This window comes from Carassius gibelio, chromosome B19 (assembly GCF_023724105.1).
Source record: "Carassius gibelio isolate Cgi1373 ecotype wild population from Czech Republic chromosome B19, carGib1.2-hapl.c, whole genome shotgun sequence".
In the NCBI taxonomy this organism is placed as follows: Eukaryota; Metazoa; Chordata; class Actinopteri; order Cypriniformes; family Cyprinidae; genus Carassius; species Carassius gibelio.
This window is the reverse complement of record NC_068414.1, coordinates 31,400,078-31,423,984: the sequence shown is the minus strand read 5'-3', so window position 1 is coordinate 31,423,984 and position 23,907 is coordinate 31,400,078. Positions and strand designations below refer to the sequence as shown.

The following is a 23,907-nucleotide window of genomic DNA, read 5'->3' as shown; positions in this document are numbered from 1 at the left end:
TGTTACTTTTCTCATTGGATAAAACCCAATTACATTTCAGTTAATCTAATCAATGCATTATATGAGTGAAAGAACAGAGATAAAAACTAGAGGCCCGCATTGTAATCTAATGAACTTCGAATGAAAAGTGTTAGTTGTCCTGTCATGCTATAACATGTACAGATACCACCTTGATGAATGATCTGCTCTGGAGCAGGCAGTCCTGAGATCTGTTGATTGCTTAATCATATGAGGATATCAGATAAGGCTTCATGTAATAAAATGTAAAAACCTGCCAGTGATGTAAATCTTCACACATTCAGTAGATGAAACAGGTTCATCATGTTTGGGGTGGGTTCTGTATGATCTGATAACAATCAAGTTTACAACAAAGGGTTGAAATGGTTTCACTTCAAAAGTTAGATGAGAAAGTTTTTAGTTTAATGTGTGACAAGCGCTGGATCTATGTACTGTACAGTTGCTCTAAATTCTAAGGTTTTAATTTGAATAAAAAGTTTTTAAAATTTGCTTTTAAAAATTCTAACAATCCATCAATTTTAATATCTACTTTTTCTTTTTTTGTCAGAATTTACAAATGGCAAAAATACAAATATCCACCTACAATGCAACTGAAGTACAAACATGAGTGACTATTAAGCTGCAAGTTATATTTATATAACATATTTTGCAGAAATGAAAAGTAATGGATAAGAAAGTTAAGACTCACATAAACCCCTGATTCATTTCTTCTTGTGAAACTGTAAATGATAACATACCATTTAAATCTGTCTACAGCCACGTCTGCTGCCTCGGTGAACGGGGGAATAGTTTCACTCTCCATCATCTAAGGCATTCTTTACAGTCCCTCGCCCATTTGTCCACATAAAAGGAACAGGGGTCGTCTTCTCCTCACTCATCCGCTCTCTCATTCTCCAGCCAGAGCAGACAACGACAACAAGCCTTCTTCAAAATCATGACTTCTTCCATCCACAGCTACATGTCCTCAGGAGGATCTTCTCGCTTCTCTGTCTCTGGTGGAGGAGCCGGTCGTGTCACAGCCATGCGTGCTGGTAGTGTCTATGGAGGAGCAGGAGGAACCGGGGTCCGTATCTCCAGTGCCTCTGCTTCTCGTTCCTTCTCTGCTGGTGGTGGTGCTGGTTTCGGTGCTGGCTTCAACCTGTCTGATGCTGTTGATGTGACTGCAAATGAGAAAGCCACCATGCAAAACCTCAACGACCGTCTGGCGTCCTACCTGGAGAAGGTGCACTCCCTCGAGAAGGCCAATGCTGATCTTGAGTTGAAGATTCGCCAATTCCTGGAGAGCAAGGCCACTCCTGCTGCTCGAGATTACAGCGCCTACTACGCTTCTATCAGTGACCTCCAGACCAAGGTGCGTGACTTAACTATTGAACATATTGGTCAAGTCAATCTTTAAACTACCTTTAGACAAAAGTTTACCAATTGTGAATTTACCATCATTCTTTTTATGCATAACATATATTCAAACAGCATAAAACACATTGCATTTCTCAAGCACTCATAAAAGAGAGATCTAAAATGTACCTTAATGCATTTCATTCTGTGCCCCTGAAGATTCAGCATGCCACTGGTGTGAATGGAGGCATCTACTTGAGCATTGACAATGCCAAGCTGGCTGCAGATGACTTCAGGGTCAAGTAAGTCTGCTATATATATATATATATATTATAAAGGATCTAAAACAATGGATACAATGGATATTTTTTCATGCAGATATGAGAATGAGCTGAGCATGAGGCAGTCTGTAGAGGCAGACATTGCTGGCCTGAGGAGGGTGATGGATGACCTGACAATGACCAGATCTGATCTGGAGATGCAGGTTGAGGGTCTAAAAGAAGAACTGATCTTCCACAAGAAGAACCATGAGGAGGTAAGTTGATGGTTGGTCCACACTCAGTCATTCCTCTTGAAATGTATGTGAGGCAAATACTCAGTTGTTTTTATTGCATCTTTAGGAACTCTTGGCAGTACGCTCCCAGATGAGTGGACAAGTCAATGTAGAGGTAGATGCAGCACCACAGGAAGACCTGACCAAGATCATGGATGAAATCCGTGAGCAATACGAGGCAGTTGCTGCCAAGAACCGCAAAGAACTCGAGGCCTGGTTCCATTCTAAGGTAACCCCTTTTTATTTTAACTTACTTTAACTTTAACTTTTTAAAGCGCAATGTTTTAATAAATCAACAAAAGGTCTGACTGCTTTGCTTTCTCTCATAGAGTGAAGAACTTACCAAGGAAGTTACCGTGACCACAGAAACCCTTCAAATATCCCGCTCTGAAATCACGAAGGTTAAACGCACACTCCAGAGTCTTCAAATCGAGCTACAGTCCCAACTCAGCATGGTAAGCAGGCAGAGATGAATCTTGTTAATTCTGGTCATAATACTCCATAGAACACAGAATAATTAAGCTTTCTCCAACAGAAAGCGTCGCAGGAAGGCACTCTGGCAGACAAACAGGCCCGCTACAGTGCCATGTTGTCTAGCTACCAGTTACAGGTGACCAGCCGGGAAGAGCAGCTGAAGCAGCTTCGTGCCGATCTCGAGCGCCAAGGGCAAGAGTACAGCATCCTTCTGGACATCAAGACCAAACTGGAGATGGAGATTGCAGAGTACAGGAGACTTCTGGATGGAGAGGCTACAAGGTGAGACACAACTACAAAAAAATCTTTTAAGAACAGCACGCAAATTAAACATTCACTTTCTCATTTAAAAGTGGCCATTATATAATAATCTTTGTATTCTACCTCTGCAGTGTCTCACTCACGAGCAAAACCACAACTACACGCCAAGTGGTAACCATTATGGAGGAGGTCGTGAAAGGCAAAGTGGTCAGCTCATCCTTCCAGTCTACAAGTCAAACCATGTCTTAAAACCAATTTTGAGCCAAATCTTTGTACAAAACAGATATGAAAAGCCAATAAAGTGATCTAACTGTGCATTTCTGTGTACGTTTTGTTTTGATGTCATTCGCCCCTTGCATAAAAACAGCTCCTTTTTTTGTCAAAATATAAAAAGTTGTATGAAAACCAATAATTAGCTTGCATATTAAAATTATTTTTGTTCATAAACAGGGTAACACAACTGACTCAAGTCTTGCAAATACTGGTATAAACTATTAAAATAAGAAAAAATAAGGTTACACTGAATGCATTTAATGGTTTTCAGTTTTTCAAAATTAATGAATGTTTTCAGTAGTTCTGAAGGCCATTGACTTATTGGATTACTGTTTATTAGGATATTTTAATAAGTAATTTGAAGAAGCCCCAATCATCAGATTAGTGTTTATTCTAATGGACATCACTTTTCTTTTTGCTGTTGTTTCTTATAATATGATTTTTTTTTATAAGTTTTCAACATATTAATTTGATGACAAATGTCTCAAAGGAAGTGAGACTTATCTCAAATTGTAGTTGGTAACAATCTTATTTTACTCATTTTAGGTAATGTATCGTGACTACTTTTTAGATTACTTTTCTAACTTGTTTTAAACCTACCAATAAATGTATCATGTTGATATAAAAAACCCAAGGGAAATTATACTCCATTATTTGATATTAATATCAAGTGCATTAAACATTACATTACACCAGGTTTCCCTAACTGGGATTAATGTAAGAACGGCAGTGGGTATGCGAGTATATAAAAAAGGCTAATAATTAATTCAGTGATAAATATATTTATATATATAAAACAATAATACTAAAAAACACACACACATACACCTGAAAACTGACATTTTTTTTACCTGCATGCCAATGTGACTACTGACACCAGAGAACTCTAAACATGCAAATGCCTTCTTAAATTATTAAAATATTCACTTCCTCAGGGATATTGGTTTAAAATATTTTTGTTCAGCCCTCCAGAAATAACAATTATTGAAGGTAACTGGATATGATGAAGACATTTCATAGCTATCCATCACCAGTGTTTAGAAACTTGCATCATTATTTGTTTAATACATGGGCTAATTGCATGAAGGCCAAATTCAGAAGCGTGATTCGCAAAATTACTTGCATGGTATAACATTGTATATTGTGAATTTAGTAAAAGCTAAATGGTCTGACACACAATAAGATTATTGTTTAGGAAAATTTAAAAGAGAAAAAAAAAGTATTAAGGAGAATCAAAAAATTATAAATAATTCATTGCCATTTTTTGAATAGCATGTAATCATCCATATAGTAATTGTGTAATCTCATTATGAACATTTTGAAATGTAATATGATCCAGAGCACTCAATTTTTGGAATCTGATTACATAATCCAGATTACATATAATCAGTTACTACCCAGTTACGACCCAACTGTTTGTCTATAAAAGCACCAAAGGTTTGTGAGCAATACAACTAAACTGACATAGCCTGGTAAAGGTTACAGGATCAAACCTTAAATGGTCATCACCTGTGTGGCCCTGAGCAAAAGACACAACCTTTAGCTCTAGGCTAGCACCAACAATACCTATTTTCAAACTTTTCCTCATTAAAAACCTGATTCAACAATGTGCCTCTAGAAACAGGTTTGAGAAACACTGCAATGCAAACTCAAAATATTTAAAAGTTGAACAACACAACTTTGCTGCACACAAGAATAAAACTTTCTATTTGCAACAAGCCTGATTATCATTAGCAGATCACCCGAAACCCACTTTCAGACCAGCTAAACCTGCTTTTGATCTCTTGGTGTTTAATATAGCTCCTCTTGATGCAATAGTATCATTAGGCAACAATTGCATTGTTTAAATTCACAATCTGCTAAAAAAAATAAAAAAAAAAATAAAAAAAAATTTAATAAAAAACATGTAAACTAGGTAATGGATTTTCATTAATGGAAAGAATTGGTCATTTATATTATTATACATACAAAAAATACTCTCTTTGGACATCCACATTTGTACAAGCTTTATGTGTCATCAGCTAACATAGTAGAAAACTGCTTTTCAGTTCAGGAAAAAACAACTTTTTTTTTAACTCCGAATTTTAAAATTGGTCTATTATGAACGACTGGAGTAAAGAAATGCTAGACACCTATGTAGAGTAAAAAATTTAACAAAGCATAATAAAATGTATGTGGTATAGCACAAAAAAATATTTCTTGTAGGCTTTAAGTAACCTTTTAATTTTATTTGTGTTTAACAAAAGAAAGGCCAACTATGCATATTGTAGAGTCCAGTTTAGCTGGTTTACTAAATATATAAAATAAAATATATTATTAAATTTTTACTTACTAGATTGATAGGATATGACGGCCAATATACCATGCATTCCTAATTCAAACATTAAAAGTTTAAAGTAGAAAGAAATTAGTTAATTAAACAAAATATATATCTGTCAATCAATGGCTTCATGCTTAGCGCAAAACGTAAGGAATTATGGAGGAATTTAAGTGAAACTCTAAAATGCTAACATACCATACAGACCTGTCTTCATCCACACCTGCTGCCTTGAGGAATGGGGCAAGGGTTTTATGGCCCACCCCCTTAGGCAATCCATCTGGTCCCTCCCGGTTTTGTCCACATAAAAGGAACAGGGGTCATCTTCTCCTCACTCATCCGCTCTCTCATTCTCCAGAGTTGAGGACGACAACAAGCCTTCTTCAAAATGACTTCTTCTTTTTCCACCCGCACCTACATGTCTTCAGGAAGTTCTTCCAAATTTGGTGGAGGAGCCGGTCGTGTCACAGCCATGCGTGCTGGTAGTGTCTATGGAGGAGCAGGAGGAACCGGGGTCCGTATCTCCAGTGCCTCTGCTTCTCGTTCCTTCTCTGCTGGTGGTGGTGCTGGTTTCGGTGCTGGCTTCAACCTGTCTGATGCTGTTGATGTGACTGCAAATGAGAAAGCCACCATGCAAAACCTCAACGACCGTCTGGCGTCCTACCTGGAGAAGGTGCGCTCCCTCGAGAAGGCCAATGCTGATCTTGAGTTGAAGATTCGCCAATTCCTGGAGAGCAAGGCCACTCCTGCTGCTCGAGATTACAGCGCCTACTACGCTTCTATCAGTGACCTCCAGACCAAGGTACCCGACTAACCTATTAAACATGATAGTAGTAGAAGTCAATCATTAAACTTCCTTTAGACAGTAATTAATCAATTCTATATAGCCCATGGTTCCTAATTCAAAAGACAATGTGAAAAATACTGGATGTCTCAGGAATGCAATTTTAATCTTTTTTTTTTTTTCAATCTGTGCTCCTGAAGTTTCAGCATGCCACTGGTGTGAATGGAGGCATCTACTTGAGCATTGACAATGCCAAGCTGGCTGCAGATGACTTCAGGGTCAAGTAAGTAACCAGCAACATAAACAAACATCATTTTCAACAACTGCAAAAAGTCTAAAGCATTTAAATGAGATTCTTTTTCATGCAGATATGAGAATGAGCTGAGCATGAGGCAGTCTGTAGAGGCAGACATTGCTGGCCTGAGGAGAGTGATGGATGACCTGACAATGACCAGATCTGATCTGGAGATGCAGATTGAGGGTCTTAAAGAAGAGCTGATCTTCCTCAAGAAGAACCATGAGGAGGTAAGTTGGTGGTTGGTCCACACTCAGTCATTCCTCTTGAAATGTATGTGAGGCAAATACTCAGTTGTTTTTATTGCATCTTTAGGAACTCTTGGCAGTACGCTCCCAAATGAGTGGACAAGTCAATGTAGAGGTAGATGCAGCACCACAGGAAGACCTGACCAAGATCATGGATGAAATCCGTGAGCAATACGAGGCAGTTGCTGCCAAGAACCGCAAAGAACTCGAGGCCTGGTTCCATTCTAAGGTAACGTCAGAGTTTTTTTTTTTAAGGGCAATGTTTTAATAAATTAACAAAATGTCTGACTGCTTTGCTTTCTCTCATAGAGTGAAGAACTTACCAAGGAAGTTACCGTGACCACAGAAACCCTTCAAATATCCCGCTCTGAAATCACGAAGGTTAAACGCACACTCCAGAGTCTTCAAATCGAGCTACAGTCCCAACTCAGCATGGTAAGCAGGCAGAGATGAATCATGTTCATTTTGGTCATCATACTGCATAGAACACAGAATAACTAAGCTTCCTCCAACAGAAAGCGTCGCAGGAAGGCACTCTGGCAGACAAACAGGCCCGCTACAGTGCCATGTTGTCTAGCTACCAGTTACAGGTGACCAGCCGGGAAGAGCAGCTGAAGCAGCTTCGTGCCGATCTCGAGCGCCAAGGGCAAGAGTACAGCATCCTTCTGGACATCAAGACCAAACTGGAGATGGAGATTGCAGAGTACAGGAGACTTTTGGATGGAGAGGCTATAAGGTGAGACACAACTACAATACAAAATCTTAATAACATTTAGACAGTAGTGTCACTGTTTTTCAATAAGCAGTGGTGGTTTATTATAATAAACAAAATTAAAGTGAGATGTGGATTCCTGTCTGGCATTTCTGTAGTGTAATATTTTTTGTTTGTACCTCTGCAGTGTCTCAACCTCAACCTCAAGCTCATCCTCGACAACACGCAAAGTGGTAACCATTGTGGAAGAGGTGGTGGATGGCAAAGTGATCAGCTCATCCTCCCAGTCTAAAAGCGAGACTAACATCCTAACATCCTAACTCATAGTGATGAAATCAATAAACTGCACTGAATGTGCACAAACAATGCATTTTTTAGTGCCTGTCTTATTGTCTTCTGTTTTGTTGTCATATTTTATGGCACAATGTAAAAATGTATGCAAAGATTTTAAATGGGGGAAAAAGTAGGTCTGTTAGTATAAGCCTAGTTGTGGTAAAAAAAATAAAATAAAAAAAAATAAAAATAAAAATTTACAGCTAACTAAAAAGCCACATTCCATCACTGTTCCCAAGTTGACTTGAAAGGTTAAAGAGTAGCTACTCTAGCTGACAGCTGGTGATTTCTACTGAAAGATGACGACATGTTGGGATTTGAGACATATCACACGTCAAACAAAACTAATCCCCTGGAATAACAAGTTATATAGTATATAGTTATATAAGTTATATAGAAAATGTGGAGAACTAAGATGTTACAAAGGGAATATTTAAGTGCTAGGACATGACACCCCCATCAGTACTTAAGTATTAAATATTACAGCAAGGAAACATTCAAGTAGGCTCATTGGGAATGTCACAATGTACAATTAGCCCATACACAAATTCGATTCAAAGTACAGTAAGTTAAACGTTTTGGAAATATTATGACTTTAATTAGCCCTTGTGAAAAGGAAGTATGCTTTTATAAAGTGTACTTATTGCGGAAATAATATACTTTAAAAGAACACACATAAATGCAGATTAAATGTTATTTTCGCCGTTTAAGTACATTGTATTTGTAATTTATTTAAAATGTATCACATTTTAAAGTTATATTAAATGCAATAAGTTGAACTTTTGAGTGATTTTTTTGAACAACTTAAGTGGAACTTAAGTGGCACTTTTTAGTACATCTTTATATGTACAATTATATGTTCCCAATTGCTTCTAGTGTCTTTAAAATGTGCTTAAAGTGTACTATTAATGTACTGACTTGCAAATAATGTGAATTAAAATACACTTTAATGTCAGTTAACAATATACTTAAGTGTGAATTAAATGTAATGTTTTTGACCACATAAAAGCATATTATTTGTAATTAATTTAAAAAATATTACAATTTAAAATTACATTAATTGTAATTAGTTTAACTTTTGAGTGATATTTCTGAACCACTTAAGTGGGACTTTAGTATATTTTATATGTGATTTGAAATATGGTAAAAATGTACCAGTACTTCTGAATAAGCAATTAATGTGAACTAAAATATACTTCAATGTCATGTATCTCTGGCAATGAAGTTGAAATTTAGTATATTAAATAATAATAATAATAATAACCTCTTAATATCCTAGTTACAATTAAAGCAAAGACACAAAATGGTAAACCCTCTACATTTATTGACAAATCAATCTCTAAAACAAATACACAAGCTTTTTGCTGATACACAAGAAAAACCCAACACTATACAGTTACAACGCTTCAACTCACTTATTAGAAAGAGTCTGCAGAACAATGCTAATTTCACCATCACAGAAAACAAGATGTGTAAACCGGTTTCTTCATCGGGGACCTAAAAATGTCCACAAGGTCAAAATTTACTGGTATCACTATACTTGTGGAGTCATTTGGTCGCCATAACATATAGGATTACTAACACACTAACGACACTCATTTAAAAAAAAGAAAAAAGAAAAAAAATTATCTATCCATGTACGACAAATAAGACCTTATTTTAAAACATCACCAAAGTGGGTTACTTGTACCCCTGGATTCACAGACAAGGACTAAGACTAGCCCAAGACTAAAATGTAATTCTGAGCTGTTTCAACTGATAGAAACTTGCACTGACTGATCTATAAAAATACCAGTGCCTTTGTTTTGTCTCAAGATGCACACCAGTAATGTTTTTTCTAAGGCATGTCAAAGAAAATGACTTAAATGTTCTTATTGAACTATGATCCTGGCTTAGTCTAAACCTTTACTAGCACCAACATTAAACAGGACTGAAAGTTTTCTTCTCAAATCTTACTACAGCATTAGTGAATGCAAGTTTCACTAAATAAATTAATTAATAAAAAAATAAAAAAAACTCAAAATTAATTTGCTGGGATGTGCTGTCTGTCGATGTCCCAGAAGCTCTTCATCGACACTAAACTTCACACATCATGAAGCTGCAGACCATCTCTCCACAGTCTGTGTGAACGGAAAAATTATCCAAAGAGGCAGGAAAGTCCAAAAAAATTCCTTGAGGAAAGAAGAACAATTGTTATAAAACATTTCCAGCCATTATAAATGGTTCAGTTGAGTGAAAGCAATAGACACAGTTGCAGTCTAAAGTTTATATACACCTTGCATTATCAGCAAAATGTTAATAATTTAAGCAGTAAGAGAGTAGAGAGGTAGAATAACTTAAAAAAATACAATTACTACTCTGATGAAGCAGTATATTCTGCAATGTGTGTGTAAACTTTTGACCACATCTGACCACCACTGAACACGTCATCTTCATTGACACTGGGCTTTAAAAATAGATTAGATTTTTACAAAATGCATTATTCCTACTGTTACAGGGAATAAAACATAACTCTACCAATTACAAAAAATATATAAATATCCCTATTTTTCATATATAAAAAACTAAATCTTGCCTTGTAAGCTTCTCTAACACATCTTCACAAAGGATGTTTCTGTATGTATCACGGCTGGCACAGAAAAACTACTGTCCTCATCCTTTGGTTTGTTACCTGTAAAATATATGTTGATTAGAAGGGGGTCTGTAAATGCACAGAAGGGAATATATTTCTTGCAAATGGAAAAGATTCAAAGCAGTTCAAATTCACAGGGATACTGACTTAATATAGCACTTTTAGCTTGTCATGTGTGATCAGGGTGAGCTGACTGGTCAACAATTAATTAAACACTTCTAACATCACCTCTTCAGTACTGGTCTGTCTGGTCTCCACATTGTATCTCCAGAAACAAAACTGTACTGATCCTGCAAAAATGTATAACTCCAGATTATCCAAAATTAAGAGATCTGATGTTGTAATATTTAATGTACATAATCGATATTATAACCACCAGTAATATTCAATATATCAGCCACCTCTAGAAATAATGCTGTTTTATCTTTTTCTTTTTGCATTTAAAGAGCGAGATGTTCCATTACTGCTTGTGTTTGTGATGTAATGTGTTTCTATAGAAACACATTACATCACAAACACAAGCAGTAATGGAACATCTCGCTCTTTAAATGCAAAAAGAAAAAGATAAAACAGCATTATTTCTAGAGGTGGCTGATATATTGAATATTACTGGTGGTTATAATATCGATTATGTACATTAAATATTACAACATCAGATCTCTTAATTTTGGATAATTTCTTTAGTCCACACACGCGCGATCACATTCCGATTATCATAATGCAGTCAAGGATAAATTATGCGATTAATTCAACCTCCTGAGTTCATATAGCAAGAACTGCCGCGTTAGGATGAAAGCCACATGAATGGCAAGACTAAATTAAGAAAATGTATATTAAGATATACTCACTTGATACGTCGTCTGCAGCACATAATGACTCATGTAATCATCCAAACGTCTCACTCCGTTATCCTCTTCTTGTTTGTTTCTTCCCTCACATATCGCGGCGGTTACACAAACACGGTGCATGGCGCCTTTTTCTAAAACTGGTGAAGTAGTGTGCCATCATGAAGTAATATTTTGGAGCATGCACATTAAACAAAAGAGATACTGCGTGGTAACCTATTATTTCAAGCTTTCAACTTTTACTCAAGTTCAAGTTGTTCTAACTCGTTGGTGAGATTCATTCACCTAACTAAAAATCATTTTTACAGTGCAATTTTGCCTAAATTAGAAACTAAATGTAGGCTATTTGAATCCACATTAATTTGGTTTAGATTCGTTAAACTTTTGCTTGCAATTAATGCACTTAAATGTGTGTTTAAATGACTTAGAACAACATAATGATATGGAAACTATTCTGTACACAGATGTAAATTATGGTAATATTACATACAAATACAGTACTTTCAGAAAATGTACTTTATAGAATTCATAGAGCTGGTGATGAATATTTCAACAATTCAATGTTTTATTGGAGTATACTGTATAAAAAAGTGTCTAAATAGTCTAAATAGTAGGCTAATACATTTAAAATACATTAACAAATGTAATTTTGGAGAACACACTTAAGGTTAAATTAAAATAAATTATTTTACATGTGCTTTAGTATATTGATAAATATATGAAAATAAGTGTACTAATTTAAAATACAATAAAATAATAATTATGAAAAATGTATGTTTAAGTAATACTTAATTAGACATTATCATAAAGTACATTTTTTACAAAGTGCACTTAAGTATGTTAAGACCTATTGTCATTAAAGTGTAATTGAAAGTACAATTAAGTGGCCTTTAATTAAAATTATATGATATTATCTGCAAATGCACATTTAAAAATGTATACTTTTAAGATTGGAAGTACACAAAAAGTAAACTTTTAATACAATTAAGTACACTTCTTTTTCACAAGGGAGTAAAAGTGTTGTTATGACTAATGTAGGTGAAAGAGACTATGCATTAGATTTAGCTTCAGGGAGTCAAGTTAATCCCTCTACTCAAGACATTTTAACGTGATTAAAGAGATGATACTAGCATAACTTGAACTAAAAAGTACGTCTTATAATTTGTAGTGAAACAAATCATATATTTATTTATTTCTCGTGATATAATTCAAGTATTTTACCTCGCTGAAAACTCTCCCTCAGAAATAACCGCCATTCCTGTCAGTCGCGCGCGCTCTTGTGGTCGAGTAAACAAATGACGCTTCCAGTCCACTGGCATCTATTATGATTTATTTACAAAGATTAGACCTACATTTCGCTAAAACGCACAATTATGGGACTTTGGCAAGAAACATTTGAGATTAGGCGACACGTTTGCAGATCTCTGTCATAAAAAGTCATTTTTTTATTACAAAATTTAGCCAGTCTATTTATACTACTGAGATTAAGCCATCTTGTAGAATTTAAACAAGCTAGTATTTTCTTGTAAGTTACTTTAAAATTGTAAGCTTACTGATTATTCGTAGTAATTCATTCCTAGTGTAGCCTGATGTTGATCTCCTATCACATCTATACAGATGATACCCAGCTCTACTCACCATTAGATTCTGGTAGTGATTCCGTTTTCCACCTGCTAGCATGTTTAAAGGACATTAAAGAATGGATGGATGAAAACTTTATTCAGTGGAATGAAAATAAGACAGAGGTTATCCTGTTTGGCTCCAAACCACAGATTGACAGTCATTTATTTGGGCCAACTTTAGTTAAAAAAGAAAAAAAAAACACTGTTAAAAATCTGGGGGTCATATTTGATTCGGATAGAGGTTTGAAAAACAAATAAATGCGGTGGTCAGGGGCAGCTTTTTCCAGCTAAAGCGTCTTGAAAGTGAAAGCACTTACTTACTTTTAGGGATCTGGAGACCGTTATTCACACTTTTATTTTCTCAAGGCTTGAGCAATGCCTTGTACGTTGGAATAATTCAGTCATCACTCTCATGGTTACAGATTGTCCAAGATACTGAAGCTCATTTCCTGACTGGGACAAAAAGAGGCAACATATTTCACCATGCCTCTCTCCATTGGCTCCCTGTGAGAAAAATAATTGATTTTAAGGATTTAACTTATGTGTTCAAAGACTTGCTCCTATTTATATATCAGAAGTTTTACGTTTTTATTCTCTTGAGAGATCACTCAGATCTTCATTCCAGCTGTTATTAAATGTCCAGAAATCTTTTTCAGTCTATGCTTCAAAACTTTGGAACACTCTGTTCTTAAGGATAAGAGCTTCTCCTACATTAAGCACTTTTAAAGCATCAATTAAAACCTACATTTTTTCTCAGGTTACACAATAAAGGGTAAATTATGGCTATACCCCAGTAAACCATATTTTGGGAATTAATTTAATCACTCAGAATTCAGACAACATTATAGTTCATAATGCAATATAAAGGTGCATCTCAATAAATTAGAATGTCATGGAAATGTTCATTTATTTCAAATAAAACTGTGAAACTTGTGTATTAAATGAATTCAATGCACACAAACAGAAATAGTTTAAGTCTTTGGTTCTTTTAGTTATGATGATTTTGGCTCACATTTAAGAAAAACCCTCAACAAATTAGAATACTTCAATAATACTTCAATCAATAATTTACTGTACATGTAGTCAGTACTTGGTAGGGGATCCTTTTGCTTTAATTACTGCCTCAATTCAGTGTGGCATGGAGGTGATTAGTTTGTGGCACTACTGAGGTGGTATGGAAGCCCAGGTTTCTTTGACAGTGGCCTTCAGCTCATCTACATTTTTTGGTCTCGTTTCTCATTTCTCAACAATAAACCATAGATTCATGAGGTTCAGGTATGGTGAGTTTGTTGGCCAGTCAAACTCACCAACACCATGGTCATTTAATCAACTTTTGGTACTTTTGGCAGTGTGGGCAGGTGCCAAATCCTGCTGGTAAATGAAATCAGCATCTTCAAAAAGCTGGTCAGCGGAAGGAAGCATGAAGTGCTCCAAAATGTCTTGGTAAATGGGTGCAGTGACTTTGGCTTTCAAAAAACACAATGGACCAACACCAGCAGATAACATTGCAGCCCAAATCATCACAGACTGTGGAAACTTAACACTGGACTTCAAGCAACTTGGGGAATGGGAAAGTCGTGGCCTAGTGGTTATAGGGTTTGACTCCTAACCCTAGGGTTGTGAGTTTGAATCTTGGGCTGGCAATAACATGACTTAGGTGCCCTTGAGCAAGGCATTGAACCCCCAACTGCTCCCCGGGTGCCACAGCATAAATGGCTGTGTGTGTGTGTGCGTGCACTTTGGATGGGTTAAATGCAGAGCATGAATTCTATTAGGGATGCACCGAAATTTCGGCCACCGAAAACGGCCTTTTCGGTTTTCGGCCGATAGACTTTTATCACCGAAACAACACGGCCGAAATGTTGTGATGACGCAAACAGAAACCGCGACCTGCACGTGCACCTGCATAGCAAAGACCACGAGCTCCCCGCGACATTCACTTAACACCAGTGAGAACATTCTCTCTCTTCTTATTCCTTTATTCGCAGCACTAAAGCGTCTCCTAACAAAGAGATTAAGACGGACCACGAAGTAAAAAAAAAGAAAAGTACAGTCTTATAGAGTCTGTTAGCACACGTCTCACTGAGATCTTGTCGGATCCTCTGCACTTCATCGCGAATGTGCTTGATCCGCGTTATAAAGACCATTACTTGGATGCGGAAATAAAGCAGCGCGCACGAGAAATGATCCAGGCCGCGCTGGATGTGGAGAACCCGCGTGGAGACGAAGCGCCAAGCGCAGGAGACAGATCAGAGCGCAGAAAAAAAGACTCGTCTCTGCACCAGATGAGTGCCATGCACCATCGTTGTCTGATATGTTCAGTGGAATTCTGCAAGAAAGTGCCTCAAATGATAATAATACGTTGGCTATTTTGTTCTTATAGACACACACAAACATATATACATACATAATATCAGATTGTAGCTATATTTATGCTAGATTTTCTGCTAGATTTCTGCTTTAATTTGATAAAAATGTTTATTTATGCCCTGGCCCTATTTAAATACACTCTCTCAAATATTTCTCAAATGTCAGGCAGATGACAAGCTCAACTGCTCAACAGCTAGATGGTTATCTGTCTGAAGTCCCCATCCCCAGAAGTGATAACAGTCTTGCCAACTGGAGAAGTAATGCACTTTCTAGTCCTACATAGAAAAATTTCAAATGCACTTCACCTAAATGCACTTTGTTTTTATGAGGGAACTGTTCATTTTAAAACCTTTCTGCAGGCCAGTAGGCCTGTACATTATTATTAAATATACACATGAGTGGGATAAATTTTTAGTTTGAATTTTAGTTTATACTGTGCATTGTTGCAATGTGCTTAATAAATATTTGCATCATTTGTAATTATGTATTTTTATGTTTTTTTTATTTTTTTAAATAAGTTATGTAATTGTAATTATCTTTGAAACTTTAATATTAATTTATGCAATTGCAATGTCTTAATTTTAGTAAAGTTAGTACACGGTCATAGCAATAAATGCAATGGTACTAATAATTGGCATAATTTCTTTCGGTGTTTCGGTTTCGGTTTTCGGCCTTGGTTTTCTCTTTTTCGGTTTTCGGTTTCGGCCAAGAATTTTCATTTCGGTGCATCCCTAAATTCTATGTCACGTCACTTTCAACTTGTGCTATGAGCTTCTCCACCTTTCCTCCAGACTCTGGGACCTTGGTTTCCAAATGAAATATTAAACTTGCTCTCATCTGAAAAGAGGACTTAGCACCACTGGGCAACAGTCAAGTTCTTCTTCTCTTTAGCTCAGGTAAGACGGCTTTGACATCGTCTGTGGTTCAGCAAATTCATTGACACGTCTGTGTGTGGTGGCTCTTCATACCTTGACCCCTGCCTCAGTCCATGCCTTGTGAAGTTCACTCAAATTCTTGAATACATTCGACTTGACAATCCTCATAAGGCTGCGGTTCTCTCGGTTTGTTGTGCATCTTTTTCTCCCAATTTTTTCCACTCAACTTTCTGTTAACATGCTTGGATACAGCACTCTGTGAACAGCCAGCTTCTTTGGCAATGAATGTTTGTGGCTTATCCTCCTTGTGAAGGGTGTCAGTGATTGTCTTGTGAACAACTTACATATCAGCAGTCTTACCCATGATTATGTCACTAGTGAACCAAACTGTGAGTCCATTTTGAAGGCTCAGGAAAACTTTGGAGGTGTTTTAAGTTGATTAGCTGACTGGCATGTCACCATATTCTAATTTGTTGAGATAGTGAATTGGTGGGTTTTTGTTAAATGTGATCCAAAATCATCACAATTAAAACAGCCAAAGACTTAAACTACTTCAGTCTGTGTGCACTGAATTTATTTAATACATAAGTTTCACAATTTGAGTTGAATTACTGAAATAAATGAACTTTTCCACAACATTATTATTTATTGAGATGAACCTGTACATGGAACATGGACCTTCTTAACAGAGTTTATAACTTGTTTAACATAAGAAAAATAGAGAGCGGTCAGACACTGTAAATTCCTGCAGCTCAAGTGGGCTGGACTCTACATTTTGAAACTTGGTGACACTTTCTATGCCGATTAAAGAACATGAAATGGAGAATAAAATTGGAAATTAAGAATAGTGTATTGAATTCTTTTCAGTATTATATTTACTGAATAGTCTGAACACTGTATAATTAATCAAATTGCATTCAACTACTTTTTTATATTAAACATCCATTTTCCAAACTTCCTGTTCTCTGCAGGGATTCTGTAGTGTCGTCCAGCATATTGGGCTGCAGATAGAGCAAACGCCCCAGATGGATGGCCATGACAGGATACACACATTTATATTAAACATAGTTGTTATAATTATTAAATATAATTATTAGCCTTATTTATATATATATTTACATTTATATACATTAGGCAGCTATGGCCTAATGGTTAGATAGTCTGACTTTGAGTCTTGGTGCTGGCAATTGCAGGTGGGGGGAAGTGAATGAACAGAGCTCTCTTCCACCCTCAATACCCATGGCTAAAGTGCCCTTGAGCAAGTCACTAAACCCCAAGGTGCTGGATATAGCTGCCCACTGCTCCGGGTGTGTGTTCATGGTGTGTTCACTTCTCACTGCTGTGTGTGTGCACTTGGATGAGTTAAATGCAGAGCAACAATTCCAAGTATGGGTTACCATACTTGGCAAATGTCATGACTTTCATATATATATATACACATACACACACACTCACTGGCCACTTTATTAGGTACACCTTGGTAGGCACCCGTTTGCCTTTAAAACTGAGATTCAACAAGGTGTTGGAAACATTCTTATGAGATTTTGGTCCATATTGACATGATAGCATAACACAGTTGCTGCGGATTTGTCAGCTGCACATCCATGATGTGAATCTCATGTTCCTCCACATCCCAAACCTGCCCTATTGGATTGAGATCTGGTGACTGTGGAGGCCATTTGAGTAAAGTGACCTCATTTTCATGTTCAAGAGATGATTTGAGCTTTGTGACATGGTGCATTACCCTGCTGGACGTAGCCATCAGAAGATGGGTACACTGTAGTCATAAATGGATGGACCTGGTCAGCAACAATACTCAGGTAGGCTGTGGTGTTTAAACAATGCTCAATTGGTACTAAGGGGCCAAAGTGTGCCAAGAAAATACACACCATTACACCACCAAAAGGCAGGATGGATCCATGCTTTCATGTTCTTTACCGCAAACTCTGACCCCACCATCTGAATATCGCAGCAGAAATCAAGACTCAGGCAACGTTTTTCCAGTCTTCTATTCTACAATTTTGGTGAGCCTGTGCGAATTATAGCCTTCGTTTCCTGTTCTTAGCTGACAGGATCGACACCCGGTGGAGTCTTCTGCTGCTGTAGCCCATCTGCTTCAGGGTTCAACGTGTTGTGAGTTCAGAGATGGTATTCTGCATACCTTGGTTGTAACGAGTGGTTATTTGAGTTACTGTTGACTTTCTATCATCTCTAACCAATCTGCCCATTGTCCTCTGACATCAACAAGGCATATTCCTACACATAACTGTCGCTCACTGGATTTTTTTCTCTTTTTCGGACCATTCTCTGTAAACCCTAGAGATGGTTGTGCGTGAAAATCCCAGCGGATAAACAGTTTTTGAAATACTCTGACCAGTCTGTTTGGCACCAACAAATATTCCATGTTCAAAGTCACTTAAAGGGTTAGTTCATTAATAACTCACCCTTATGCTGTTCCAAACATGTAAGGCCTCCTTTTAGGAAATCCAGCTGCTTTGATTTGAACTCTCTCTCACACAGACCCGGAAGAGAAGACAATGCTGAATAAAGTCGTTGTTTTTGCTATTTTTGGACCAAAATGTATTTTTGATGCTTCAAAAAATTCCAACGGACCCTCTGATGTCACATGGACTACTTTGATGATGTTTTTCTTACCTTTCTGCACATGGACAGTATACCGTACACACAGCTTCAATGGAGGGACTGAGAGCTCTCGGACTAAATCTAAAATATCTTAAACTGTGTTCCGAAGATAAAAGGAGGCCTTACATGTTTGGAACAGCATAAGGGTGAGTTATTAATGACATAATTTTCATTTTTGGGCGAACTAACCCTTTAAATCCCTTTTTCTTCCCCGTCCTGATTAGGCTGGTAAAGGTTGCAGGGTCAAACCTTAAATGGTCATCACCTGTGTGGCCCTGAGCAAAAGACACAACCTCTAGCTCTAGGCCAGCACCAACAATACCTATTTTCAAACTTTTCTTCATTAAAAACCTGATTCAACAATATGTCTCTAGAAACAGGTTTGACAAACACTGTTCTGGGTGACTGCCCCTGCAGCAAGTGTTGTGCCATAACATACATTTTGTTGCATGACCACATACTTACCGGGAGTGACCCAACAAAGTTTCTGCACATTGCCTTCTGTACCTTCAATGTAATATGTGTCATAATTAGTTAAAACTGAACGCAAAACCTAAAAATCATCACTCAAGAATTTTTTCTAGCTATAAATAATTTCTAGAATAAATTCATTTATTTCTAGAGTGAAACATTGATATAAATATTCACTGTGTTAAGCTCTTCAATATAACTCTAATATCACTCCAAACTCGAAATATTTAAAAGTTGAAAAACACAACTTGGTTACACACAAGAATAAAACTTTCTATTTGCAACAAGCCTGATTATCATTAGCAGATCACCCGAAACCCACTTCAGACCAGCTAAACCTGCTTTTGATCTCTTGGTGTTTAATATAGCTCGTTTTGATGCAACAGTATTAGGCAACAACTGCATTGTTTAAATTCTCAATCTGTAAAAAATAAAAATGTATATAAAACATACGTAAACTAGGAAATGGATTTTTAATCAATGCAAGGAACTGGTAATTTATATTATTATACATACAAAAAATACTCACCTTGGACATCCACATTTGTATAAGATTTATGTGTCACCAGCTAACATGAGTAGTGGAAAACTGCTTTTCAGTTCAGAAAAAAAAAACTTTTTTTAACCCCCAAATTTAAAACTGGTCTATTATGAACGACTGGAGAAAAGAAATGATAGACACCTCTATGTAGAGCAAAGAACATAACAAAGAATAATAAAATGTATGTGTCCAGCACAACAAAAAAATAATAATTAAAAGATTATATATATATATATATATATATATATATATATATATATTTAATAAAATATACTATTACATTTTTACTTACGAGACTGATAGGATATTATGGCCAATATACCATGCAATCCTAATGAAAGATTAAAAGATTAATTAAAGAAATTAGTAATTAAACAAAATAGTTTGTTATAAAAATATATATCTCTGTCAATGGCTTCATGCTTAGGGCAAAAAGTATGGAATTATGGAGGAATTTAAGTGAAACTCTAAAATGCTAACATACCATACAGACCTGTCTTCATCCACACCTGCTGCCTTGAGGAATGGGGCAAGGGTTTTATGGCCCACCCCCTTAGGCAATCCATCTGGTCCCTCCCGGTTTTGTCCACATAAAAGGAACAGGGGTCATCTTCTCCTCACTCATCTGCTCTCTCATTCTCCAGAGTTGAGGACGACAGCAAGCCTTCTTCAAAATGACTTCTTTTTCCACCCGCACCTACATGTCTTCAGGAAGTTCTTCCAAATTTGGTGGAGGAGCCGGTCGTGTCACAGACATGCGTGCTGGTAGTGTCTATGGAGGAGCAGGAGGAACCGGGGTCCGTATCTCCAGTGCCTCTGCTTCTCGTTCCTTCTCTGCTGGTGGTGGTGCTGGTTTCGGTGCTGGCTTCAACCTGTCTGATGCTGTTGATGTGACTGCAAATGAGAAAGCCACCATGCAAAACCTCAACGACCGTCTGGCGTCCTACCTGGAGAAGGTGCACTCCCTCGAGAAGGCCAATGCTGATCTTGAGCTGAAGATTCGCCAGTTCCTGGAGAGCAAGGCCACTCCTGCTGCTCGAGATTACAGCGCCTACTACGCTACTATCAGTGACCTCCAGACCAAGGTACCCGACTAACCTATTAAACATAATAGTAAAGTCAATCATTAAACTTCCTTTAGACAATAATTAACCAATTCTATATAGCCCATGGTTCCTAATTCAAAGAGAATGTGAAAAATACTGGATGTCTCAGGAATAAAATTTTAATCTTTTTCAATCTGTGCTCCTGAAGATTCAGCATGCCACTGGTGTGAATGGAGGCATCTACTTGAGCATTGACAATGCCAAGCTGGCTGCAGATGACTTCAGGGTCAAGTAAGTAACCAGCAACATAAACAAACATCATTTTCAACAACTGCAAAAAGTCTAAAGCATTTAAATGAGATTCTTTTTTTGTGCAGATATGAGAATGAGCTGAGCATGAGGCAGTCTGTAGAGGCAGACATTGCTGGCCTGAGGAGAGTGCTGGATGAGCTGACAATGACCAGATCTGATCTGGAGATGCAGATTGAGGGTCTTAAAGAAGAACTGATCTTCCACAAGAAGAACCATGAGGAGGTAAGTTTGTGGTTGGTCCACACTCAGTAATTCCTCTTGAAATGTATGTGAAGCAAATACTCAGTTGTTTTTATTGTATCTTTAGGAACTCTTGGCAGTACGCTCCCAGATGAGTGGACAAGTCAATGTAGAGGTAGATGCAGCACCACAGGAAGACCTGACCAAGATCATGGCTGAAATCCGTGAGCAATACGAGGCAGTTGCTGCCAAGAACCGCAAAGAACTCGAGGCCTGGTTCCATTCTAAGGTAACCCCCTTTTTATTTTAACTTACTTTAACTTTAACTTTTTAAAGGGCAATGTTTTAATAAATTAACAAAATGTCTGACTGCTTTGCTTTCTCTCATAGAGTGAAGAACTTATCAAGGAAGTTACCGTGACCACAGAAACCCTTCAAATATCCCGATCTGAAATCACGGAGGTTAAACGCACACTCCAGAGTCTTCAAATCGAGCTACAGTCCCAACTCAGCATGGTAAGCAGGCAGAGATGAATCTTGTTCATTTTGGTCATCATACTCCATAGAACACAGAATAACTAAGCTTCCTCCAACAGAAAGCATCGCTGGAAGGCACTCTGGCAGACACAAAGGCCCGCTACAGTGCCATGTTGTCTAGCTACCAGTTACAGGTGACCAGCCTGGAAGAGCACCTGAAGCAGCTTCGTGCCGATCTCGAGCGCCAAGGGCAAGAGTACAGCATCCTTCTGGACATCAAGACCAAACTGGAGATGGAGATTGCAGAGTACAGGAGACTTCTGGATGGAGAGGCTATAAGGTGAGACAAAACTACAATACAAAATCTTAATAACATTTAGACAGCAGTGTCACTGTTTTTCAATAAGCAGTGGTGGTTTATTATAATAAACAAAATTAAAGTGAGATGTGGATACCTGTCTGGCATTTCTGTAGTGTAATATTACTTGTTTGTACCTCTGCAGTGTCTCAACCTCAAGCTCAAGCTCATCCTCGACAACACGCAAAGTGGTAACCATTGTGGAAGAGGTGGTGGATGGCAAAGTGATCAGCTCATCCTCCCAGTCTAAAAGCGAGACTAACATCCTAACATCCTAACTCATAGTGATGAAATCAATAAACTGCACTGACTGTGCACAAACAATGCATTTCTAGTGCCTGTCTTATTGTCTTCAGTTTTGTTGTCATATTTTATGGCACAATGTAAAAATGTTTGCAAAAGATTTCAAATGGGAGTAAAAAATTGATCTGCTACCTAGTTGTGGTAGAAAAAAAAATACAATTAATGACAGCTAACTAAAAAGCCAAATTCCAGCTGTTCTCAAGTTTACATTAAAGGTTAAAGGGAAGCTACTCCTGCTGACAGCTGGTGATTTCTACTGAAAGAAGATGACATGTTGGGATTTGAGACATATCACACGTCAAACAAAACTAATCCACTGGAATAACAAGTTCTATAGTTGTTAAAGCTTTAAGAAAATGTGGAGGACTAAGTTGTCACAAAGGGAATGTTTTCTCTCCCCTGAAACCAAGAGTGCTAGGACCAGGACTCTGAATAAATAAATCAATACATTTAAAAAGTAACAAAAATAAATATAAAATGCAGACATGACACCCATCAGTACTTAAGTATTAAATATTACAGAAAAAAAAATGAATGCCACAAAGTACAATTAGCCCATACACAAATTCGATTCAAAGTTAAACGTTTCGGAAATATTATGGCTTTAATTAGTATAAGTATTGTTATGACTAATATAATGTAAATCCTGGGTGAAAGAGACATATCTTTCAACATATTTGGATTAATATAACATTCTGTTTTTGCATAAAAGTAGTCAAATTCGGAAGGATATCTCTACAACAATCTTTTGATTAAGTCAAGTTAATCCCATGAAACATTTCTCTTCTCAGGGCATTTTAACGTGATAAAAATCATGATACTCCCATATTTTGGCATAAAAATTATGTGATATAATTTGTGGTGAAACAAATCATATAGACCAATTCAGAGTAGATGTCACAGTTACATCACTTCCAGCTGTGTACACATAGTGGTTGCAGAAAAAGACTGGGAACAAGTGGAGGTAAATGGGTAAAATCAATGGAATAAGAGAATTTGAAGCTAAACGCTGACATTTAAATGTGCATAATTTGGATGAAAACTGCTATGATTACTCTACTTTTAAAGCATAGCCTACATTTGATTTAAACAATAGGTCTACATAATATTCACATTTGCTATTCAATGATGCATTGTATTAGCCCTACAAACCTTACAATTAACACTTTTACATAACATTTATTTATTTTATATGACAATTCAGATTTTTTTCATTAGCAAATGCAAAGTTTATTTTTCCAAATTCAGGCTTAACTCGACGTAACTCAAAAATGGTGAGTTTATCCATTGTGAAGGGGGGGGGGATTGGGCGGGTTTGCGAAGAGCTGAGGGAAAAAGAGAGAATGGCGAGTTGTTTATTCTTATTAGAATTGTGAGATATAATCTTGGACCTGCAAGAATAAAGTCAGAATTTTGAAATGTAAAATCTAATTTACTTTTGTTATTCTTGTATTCCAGTTGAAAACAGTCATTTTCGGACACTAGATAGTCTCCGCAAATAAAACTGGTCTATATTTATTTATTTATCGTGATTTAATTCAAATGTTTTACCTCGCTGAAAACTCTACCTCAGAAATAACCGTCGTAAGGCGCGCGCGCTCTTGTGGTCTAGTAAACAAATAACGCTTC

General features: G+C 37.0%; 1 protein-coding gene and 1 long non-coding RNA gene across 8 annotated transcripts; one reads left to right on the top strand and one right to left on the bottom strand.

Moving 5' to 3' along the window:
• Window positions 1-888: 888 nt before the first annotated feature.
• Window positions 889-22,303, top strand: LOC127978914 (keratin, type I cytoskeletal 13-like). Of its 7 annotated transcripts, none has more exons than XM_052583897.1 (8): window positions 889-1,369; window positions 1,573-1,655; window positions 1,732-1,888; window positions 1,974-2,135; window positions 2,236-2,361; window positions 2,442-2,662; window positions 7,458-7,521; window positions 22,185-22,303. In XM_052583897.1, exons 1-8 carry the CDS (start codon window positions 953-955, stop codon window positions 22,251-22,253), a joined length of 1,299 nt encoding a protein of 432 aa, XP_052439857.1. In that variant the 5' UTR covers window positions 889-952; the 3' UTR covers window positions 22,254-22,303. The 7 variants fall into 7 exon arrangements, with proteins under 7 accessions (XP_052439857.1, XP_052439855.1, XP_052439856.1 ...); XM_052583900.1 differs by lacking the exons at window positions 1,573-1,655; window positions 1,732-1,888; window positions 1,974-2,135; ... (1 more) ...; window positions 2,442-2,662; window positions 7,458-7,521 and adding exons at window positions 20,457-20,687; window positions 20,857-20,939; window positions 21,026-21,182; ... (1 more) ...; window positions 21,531-21,656; window positions 21,737-21,957 and having other exon boundaries at window positions 899-1,126; window positions 22,121-22,303; XM_052583895.1 differs by lacking the exon at window positions 7,458-7,521 and having other exon boundaries at window positions 890-1,369; window positions 22,121-22,303.
• Window positions 9,817-11,217, bottom strand: LOC127978916 (uncharacterized). The gene is made up of 3 exons (XR_008158670.1): window positions 11,084-11,217; window positions 10,464-10,525; window positions 9,817-10,274 (listed from the first exon to the last, which is right to left on the bottom strand). It is a non-coding gene; the product is annotated as an uncharacterized LOC127978916 (long non-coding RNA).
• Window positions 22,304-23,907: the final 1,604 nt, after the last annotated feature.